The sequence below is a fragment of the Aulonocara sp. 'chitande type north' Nkhata Bay genome, linkage group LG7 (genome assembly GCF_057382095.1).
Source record: "Aulonocara sp. 'chitande type north' Nkhata Bay isolate Kocher_YH1m ecotype deep benthic linkage group LG7, A_spYH_male_GT1.1, whole genome shotgun sequence".
Classification (NCBI taxonomy): Eukaryota; Metazoa; Chordata; class Actinopteri; order Cichliformes; family Cichlidae; genus Aulonocara; species Aulonocara sp. 'chitande type north' Nkhata Bay.
This window is the reverse complement of record NC_141350.1, coordinates 30,238,665-30,247,755: the sequence shown is the minus strand read 5'-3', so window position 1 is coordinate 30,247,755 and position 9,091 is coordinate 30,238,665. Positions and strand designations below refer to the sequence as shown.

General features: G+C 40.2%; 1 protein-coding gene across 1 annotated transcript; it reads left to right on the top strand.

Moving 5' to 3' along the window:
• Window positions 1-4,982, top strand: LOC147325429 (deoxyribonuclease-2-beta-like). The gene is made up of 7 exons (XM_086299969.1): window positions 1-157; window positions 1,014-1,166; window positions 1,564-1,774; window positions 2,152-2,233; window positions 3,723-3,887; window positions 3,983-4,168; window positions 4,345-4,982. Exons 2-7 carry the CDS (start codon window positions 1,075-1,077, stop codon window positions 4,776-4,778), a joined length of 1,170 nt encoding a protein of 389 aa, XP_086156095.1. The 5' UTR covers window positions 1-157; window positions 1,014-1,074; the 3' UTR covers window positions 4,779-4,982.
• Window positions 4,983-9,091: the final 4,109 nt, after the last annotated feature.

Below are 9,091 nucleotides of genomic sequence, written 5' to 3'. Positions count from 1 at the left end.
AAATGACCATAAATGGAAACTCCGTCAAACCTCTGATCAGCAGCCTGCTGGAGAGGATTTAAGTGAGGGGGAACAGACAAATACACAAAGAGGTGGATAGATCTGAGGTGAAGACCACGCTCTGTCAGAAATACTGAGACGACTGAAGTGGTGGAAGGTAAGAAGCTTCACTGCTCCTGATGCGCTGACAGGGAGGGAAAAGGCTGAGTAATTAAAAGGGCTTTAGCCCAAAAGAAACACTGTGCATGTACCCCAGTATGTGCAGTCTGCACAGCAAAGCTTATTAAACTATGGGGTGGCTGTGTCTCAGGTGGTAGAGCAGATCAGCTACTGCTTGGAAGGTTGATGGTTTGATTCCTGGCTCCCCCAGTCTGCATGCCAAATATCCTTGGGCAAGATGTTAACCCCAACATTTATGTTTATGTTTATTAGTTGCACTTGAGTTTAGAAGTGCTTGTATGAGTGGGTGTGAATGGGTGAATGAGGCATGTTGTATACAGTGCTTTGAGTACTCGGGGAGAGTAGAAAAGCACTATATAAGAATCAGTCCATTTACCAAATATGACACAGGGCTTAGGAGGAGTGGGCTCTGGTCTGCATGCCTAAATAGCCTCATGCAAGATACAAAACACCACCATTGCACCATTGATACATCCAGAGTATGTGTGTGTGTGAGAATAGGCCAACAAGGTTTGCAGGATATACCAGTATACCAGTGCCCATTTTTCATTCAGAATCAAAGTGCTGCTAATTGAAATTAAATCCACACCTTTAAATGTGAAATACTGAATCATTCAGTGCCAGATTAGCTGAATATTTAACCTTTTGACTTCTTTGTACTTGCTGGACATTTAGATTAGAGGACATGATTCCATCACAAACTCACAATTTTTTTTATGTGTATATATATATATATATATATATATGAGTCCTGGATTAATCCATATTCATAAAAAGGATGTCAGCAATACTATAAAATATCTTTTTTAACCTCCTGAAATTTAATAATTTAGGCAAATAAACTGTTCCTGGAAGGTGCCAACATAAACCAGGTTGTGCTGTGGCTGTTTTACGATGTGGAGGCGCGTGCTGACTCTCACTCTGTTCTTCTTGGGATCTGAGGCCATAGTGACCTGCAGGGATAACAATGATCATGAGGTAGACTGGTGAGGAAACACTTTTATTAAAATCCTTTCTAAGACAGCAATGAACTAATCTTGTCTCACTCTTAACTTGTCACATACTGAGTCTCAGTAAAGCCCATTTTTATTAACACTGTACAACAGCAGGCATTCTTTCATCCTCATTTTTAATGTGTAGAACAGTAAAAATGCAAACAAGTGCAAAAAAAAAACAAAGAACCAACTCTTTTACTCTGGTTAAAGGTTATATGACTGTGCCGTCTGTCACTTTCTCTCAGTGACAACTCTGTTGGAAAACTATGCTAAGGGTGTCCCCTGGGCATCAAAGAAAGGGTTTTAACCAAACGTTTTTAGTGGGAGTCAGTCAGGCTAACATTTATCCTTTTGTCTCTTTTTACATTTTATTTCTCTTTGTGATCAGGTACATCTTATATAAGGCACCAGGAGAGAAGATCCCAGATCCTCAAAATCCTCAAACTAAAATATATAAAAGGGAGATAAAATACATTTACATCGATTCAACACAAAGAGTGGATATGGTACCCGGTACAACTAACTATAAGACCCTCATCGATTCTTCTGCTGCCTTGGGCAACACGCTGAGGCCAATCTTGAAGTCAGTTAAAGACATGGTGAGAGTCTATGGTTGGTTAAACACATAAAAGACAAAAAACCAAGTTACCAGTGAACACTAATCTGTTTCAAAAATAAGTATAATTTTGTCTCTGCAACATGTGTTGCTAAGACTTTTCATAGAGGATGTGTCACAATGCAACCAAGAAAATGCAACTGTTGCATTTTAACCCAAACCTAAAACTACCAAACAGCCTTGTTGCTAAAACCTAACCAGGCAGATTACCTGAAAAACAGACAAAATCTCTGTCTAGAAGCTGGAATTAAAAGGTTGAATGTCATGAGTGTTTCTGCTGTGAGACTGTGTTGTCATGTAGGCCTGCTCTGTATGTTTACTTACAAAGTGTTAATGTAGCTTTTTTTGCATCATTTGCAGCCACGAAACTTTGGATTCCTCAGTTACAGCGATCAGCCTCCAGGATGTAGTGCCAACACTAACATTTTTGGCCACAGTAAAGGTAAGAAAAGCTAGAGATTGTATCTTTTCACTAAGAACACACTGTCGCGAGTCCATCATATAAGGGAAATACTTGTCATGGTTCTGGGTCTGTTGAGCATTTTTAGTTTATCCTGTTATTGTGATTCTTTTGGTGATATTGCGAAGATATTGAAGTTTTACAGTTTAGTCTTGAGTTCAGTTCTTTCTGTGTTTCTGAGTTTATTTATATTTCAGGTTACTGGTTGCTTGTCTGTGAGGTTCCTCTTGTGTCATGTTTTTCTGTGTTTAGCTCCTTCACCCTCTCTGTGTGTATTTCTCACTCTCCCTGTCTTAGGTTGTGTCTCTGTGTTTCTTACCTTTACCTGTTCCTCTCTTTGTGTTTCATCTTTTGTATCTGTTGGTTTACACACGTTTCTGTGTCAAGCCCATGTTTCTTAGTCTATGCCTCAGTGTGTTTCATGTTTTATTTTGACAGTTTTGCATCCTATATTCAGTGTGTTTAGTTTTGCTTCCCCTGTCTCTTTATGTCTAATTTATTCCTGCTGTGTTCTCATGTGCTTCCACTTCCCTTGTCACCCCTCAGTGTTTATATTGTCCCCGTATTCCTCAGCCCTTTATCAGTTTGTGTGTTCATCTTGCTACTCCTGTTAGTTTTCTCTGTTGTCAGGGTTCTGGGTCTTGAACTTAACTTTTGAGTTTATATATTTTTGTGTTACTATGGTTCAAGTCAATCCTGTTCTCATGTGCGCTCCTTCCTCCTGGCTATGTGTCTTGTTGTGTGTTATAGTTTGCGTCTTAGTGTTTCCTGTTTTATTTTGACAGTCTCTCATTTCGTGTTTCGTATTGCTTCCCCTGTGTCATTATGTCTATTCATCCCAATTGCATTCCCATGTGTTTAAACTTCCCTCATCACCCTCATGTGTATGTATTGTGTGAGCTTCCCTGTGTTCGTTGTCGAGTTGTCTGTTAACCTCCCCTGCGTCTTCATGTCCCAGATTTCTCCTCCTGTAGTTTTTCCCAGTTCAGGCTTTTGCTAGTTCTTGTCCAGTTTTTGTTATTGTTTGATTTATGTGTTATCAGACACAATAAAGGCTCGCTTTCTGTTCATTTCGATCCTGCCTCTTATTCACTTGCTTTTGGGTTCACACTACAACACACTGGCCACCTAGCCATGACATCCATGTTCCAGGTTTTTTGGGGTTTTATTTTCCCCATTGTTTGGTTTTTACTCAGTTTATTTATCGTTATCTTCATTTTCACTTTCCTTGTTTGTGCTCTGCTAATAAACAGCTTGCCTTTTGTTAAGACTACATTTTGGGCCCTGCATTTGGGTCCTCATCACACTCCACTCCATGCCATCTGCGCATGCATTTAGGGACAATACTAGAAACAAAGTCTGTTGACTGGTTGAGTCATCCATGAGTGGGCTAGCAAGGAGTAAAGTATTTGATGAATGGGTATCCATTCTACTGTTTAATGACCAGCTGTGTAACTGTTCCGGTTCACAGGGGTTCTGATGGTTGAAAAAAACAATTATGGGGTCTGGCTCTTACACAGCATGCCTCAATTCCCCTTCAGAAGAGACCAAAACAAGTTCTGGCCTGAAAGCGGATTTAAAAATGCTCAGACGTTCATCTGTGTAACTTTCCCCTACGACCAGTTCAAAAACATCGGTAATAAGCACAATTTAAATTCTATACATTTCACAATTTAACCCCCAGAGGTTGATCTAAAGCTCACAGTAAAGATCTCCTTGATCTATTTCCAGGTAATCACCTGCAGTACATCGGAGCTTTTCCTTTTGACTATGATATTCCAAATGATTTCCATCAAGAGCTCATTAAAGCAACAAAATGGGTTCAAGTCAACCCACCAAGAACCTTACAAATGCTGACGTCAAAAGAACATCAGAACTTTTACAGCATTGCTAAACAACAGTCAGAACACTTAACAGGTGAGATGTCTGTATGTATATGAGTGCCAACTTAAAGGCTAACCTTTTAAATTAAACAAGTGTGGGGCTTGTGTGGGGTTTTTTCAATTTGCTTTTATTTATTTGTTCAATAGTACTAATCAGAATCAGTTTGTAAGAACTGGACAGGATTAAAGGATTCTTGTTGTTTCTTGTAGTTGGAGACCTCTACTTCACCATTGCCCAAGTAATTGACAGTGATGTTGCTGTGCAGACCTGGGGCTGCCAGGCTGGACGGGCCCCGTCCTATTGTTCAGACCCCAACCACAGATTGTACAATATTCAAAATATCAATACAAATACAGGTGTGGGTAGTTGGACTCCTTCAAATGACCATTCAAAGTGGTGTGTGACCAAAAACCAAAACAAACACTGGACCTGTATTGCTGATGTAAACAGGGCTAAAACCCAGTATGAGAGGCGAGGTGGGGCGCTGTGCATTAACAATCAACGAATAAGAGACATGTTCCTGAATTTTGCTGGGCTCACTGAGGATTGTCCACCTACTATACGTCATGGATTCCACATCATGGACATCGACCCTGACTGTGGGCCAAGCCCTGATTTCAGCACTGATACTCGCATGGGCTGAATACAGCTTAACATCACTGTAGAGTTTCCTACTTTTTAATAAAATGCTAAAGAAAAAGAGTTAGAGACGTATTGGTTTAGTCATCACAGTTTGCCTGTTTCTGAAAAGATAAGTATTACAGCATGATTCACCGATTTTATTCTGTTTGATTATGAGAACAAGATTTTTTTGTGTTGGATAAAATAAATTAATCTGACACCATGATTTGGTTTCTCTTTATCTCTGTTATTAACCCTTTAAAACCGGTGGGAGCGGGCACGCTCTGCTTTGCGTAACTATTTTTAAATCCCGGTAGCTCTGCAACCACGTAAGCTAGCGCAATAATTTTTTTTGCATATGAAACCGGAGGAGTTGTACTTACATCTTACGCCATCAGCTTGTCCTCTGTCACAGTTTCCTTCCACATATAGCTTTGCAAAAACTGCATAAAAAGCGCTTGCACCAACAAAAACATAAAATTCCAGAAACACGCTTTGCCGATCCGATCAGCTGTTCGTAACACTTCCTACATTGGAATAGACGTCAGCGCGAACTTTTGCATGTCCGCCATTACCTGCCCAAAACCGGAAGTGACGTCATTTTGCGGAAATGTAGTTTTTTACCATCAGGGCCTCGTGAGCCTATACTGGTGTTTTTAAAAGTTATCTTTGACTTTATGACTTTCTGTGTCGTTTCTGGGATGCTTAGGACTCATGTTGCACTGCTGGAAATAGTTTATTTTGATGCATATGCTGCTTTTTTGCAAATTTGCAGTATAATATTTATTTTTGTTTTTCCTGCAGTATATAAAAATTGGTGTATTTCAAAAATAAAACTATGAAGACACTCAAAATAAATTTCCTGTGGTAGGAAACTATTTTGTGCAACTTTTTTGTATTTACAGTTTTGAGGGATAAGCCTCTTAAATTTCTCTAACTAGAAATATATGTTAAAAAAGCAAAAACAATTTTCAATTTGTTTGTAGTTTATTGCACTTTTTTGCAATTTATGTAAGTACTATGCACTTAATGAATACATATTAGTAAAATCTGGGCTATATTGGTTGTATTGATGTATATCAACTTGAAATGCTCCCAAAAATGGCTCCACAGCATGTAAAAATATAATATAAGCTCTGGCGGACTTGGTTCTATGGTAGGTCTTAAAGGGTTAATCTGTATTTATCACCCTATTCTCCAGCACTCCCTGGTGTACAAATAGCTGCATCTATCATTTTTTACACATACATGACGAAGCAAATATGATCTGTGTGATTGGTTGTCTGTGTTAGCCCTACAACTGTCGAGGGTCCATGGTGTACCGCCCCTCTTCCCCTATGACAGCATGGATAGGCTCCAGCCCAGATATGAGGAATGTGTTTTTCAAAAAAATAAATAAATCTAATTTTGTTCAGTGTTCAGTGTCAAAATAATTCTAAATATTTTAACATAGTAAAATTTCAAAGAGAAACTAATTTATACTTATCTTTTTTATGGCCAATTTGGTAAGCAGGTGAACACTTTGGAGAATCCAGGATTTATTTTTTTATTTTTTTTAATTTTTTTTTATCTGTCCCGTTTTGCTCTTTTGCCATCAGAATTGTTGTCTAAAGGCGAAGAAAGATGCCCAACGGATTTACTTTACCAAATGGACCATCCCAGCCTTGCCGTAATGGTCAATTTGATTCACATTTTTTTGTTGTTTATTTTATTTCATTTTCACTCGCTAAATACGGGACAGACATGACTGGGGGGGGGGGGGGGGGGGGGGGGGGGGGGAGGGAGAAAGAAAGAGAGCAAGGGCGTAGATTTCGTTCTGGCATTGGTGGGGACGAATGATTCAGGGGTTTTTTCCTTTTTGTCTTTGCTTCTTGATAACAAAAGGATAAATGTACTTGCCTACATATGCTATTCTACATGCTTTTAACCCTTTAAGACCTACCATAGAACCAAGTCCGCCAGAGCTTATATTGTATTTTTACATGCTGTAGTGCCATTATTGGGAGCATTTCAAGTTGATATACATCAATACAACCATTATAGCCCAAATTTTAATAATATGTCTGCATTAAGTGCATAGTAATTACATACATTGCAAAAAAGTGCAATAAAGTACAAAAAAATTTAAAATCGTTTTTGTTTTTTTAACATATATTTCTAGTTAGAGAAATTTAAGAAGCTTATCCCTCAAAACTGCAAATACAAAAAAGTTGCACAAAATAGTTTCCCACCACAGGAAATTTATTTTAATTGTCTTCAAAGTTTTATTTTTGAAATACACCAATTTTTATATACTGCAGGAAAAACGAAAATAAATATTATAATGCAAATTTGCAAAAAAGCAGCATACAGTGGGGCAAAAAAGTATTTAGTCAGCCACCGAGTGTGCAAGTTCCCCCACTTAAAATGATGACAGAGGTCAGTAATTTGCACCAGAGGTACACTTCAACTGTGAGAGACAGAATGTGAAAAAAAAATCCATGAATTCACATGGTAGGATTTGTAAAGAATTTATCCGTAAATCAGGGTGGCAAATAAGTATTTGGTCACCTCAAACATGGAAAATCTCTGGCTCTCACAGACCTGTAACGTCTTCTGTAAGACGCTTTTCTGTCCCCCACTCGTTACCTGTATGAATGGCACCTGTTTGAACTCATCATCTGTATAAAAGACACCTGTCCACAGCCTCAAACAGTCAGACTCCAAACTCCGCCATGGCCAAGACCAAAGAGCTCTCGAAGGACACCAGGAAAAGTATTGTAGACCTGCACCAGACTGGGAAGAGTGAATCTACAATAGGCAAGCAGCTTGGTGTGAAGAAATCAACTGTGGGAGCAATCATCAGAAAATGGAAGACATACAAGACCACTGATAATCTCCCACGATCTGGGGCTCCACGCAAGATCTCATCCCGTGGGGTCAAAATGATCATGAGAACGGTGAGCAAAGATCCCAGAACCACACGGGGTACCTGGTGAATGACCTGCAGAGAGCTGGGACCAAAGTAACAAAGGTCACCATCAGTAACACACTACAACGGCAGGGAATCAAATCCCACAGTGCCAGACGTGTTCCGCTGCTGAAGCCAGTGCATGTCCAGGCCCGTCTGAAGTTTGCCAGAGAGCACATGGATGATACAGCAGAGGATTGGGAGAATGTCATGTGGTCAGATGAAACCAAAGTAGAACGTTTTGGTATAAACTCAACTCGTCGTGTTTGGAGGAAGAAGAATACTGAGTTGCATCCCAAGAACACCATACCTACTGTGAAGCATGGGGGTGGAAACATCATGCTATGGGGCTGTTTTTCTGCCAAGGGGACAGGACGACTGATCCGCGTTAAGGACAGAATGAATGGGGCCATGTATCGTGAGATTTTGAGCCAAAACCTCCTTCCATCAGTGAGAACTTTGAAGATGAAACGCGGCTGGGTCTTCCAACATGACAATGATCCAAAACACACCGCCCGGGCAACAAAGGAGTGGCTCCGTAAGAAGCATTTGAAAGTCCTGGAGTGGCCTAGCCAGTCTCCAGACCTCAACCCCATAGAAAATCTGTGGCGGGAGTTGAAAGTCCGTGTTGCTCGGCGACAGCCCCCAAACATCACTGCTCTCGAGAAGATCTGCATGGAGGAATGGGCCAAAATACCAGCTACTGTGTGTGCAAACCTGGGGTCCGTTCTTCGTACCTCGCTAAGTAAGTTAGCTGGATTTGATTGTTGACGATTTCGCGTGATCCTGGATCGTTCGGTTCCCCGAAGCCCATCCGGGACTTGCTGTCATAGCAACAGAGCCGTAAGCGTAAACCTGTTCGGGAGCAGGTTTACTTTATGTAAACAGGATTAGATCGCGGCCACGCAGGTATGTCCGCTTCATTTATACGAAAGCAACAGCGATATTCCACCACTGTTTCACCATAAATAAATAACATCAATGTAACTAAAGATAATGCAGCACTTGATCCTTTCATTGATTTCACACAGATACATACAGGTCATTTCCTAAAAAAGGGAAATGAACTATTAACATTCTATTACATGTATGTGATTATTACAGATGTAATTCATATTTCAGAGTAGTAATTGCAAATTACTTCGTGTAATCAAGATGAGAGACCACGGCTATAAAAGCGAAGGTGGATTTGGGAAGCCTGTCGCAGCCATGTCCTGTCCGTATACGCGAGCCACCCATTGCGGAAGGTGCAAGATTGATAAGGAGAGTGTTCAGAATTCAGCGTATATTGCGGGATAGACAGGATCCTTTAGCTCAGCGCGACAGTGTGCTCATAGAGAGATATCGATATTCCCGTGAGGGTATTATTTACTTAACCAACTTGT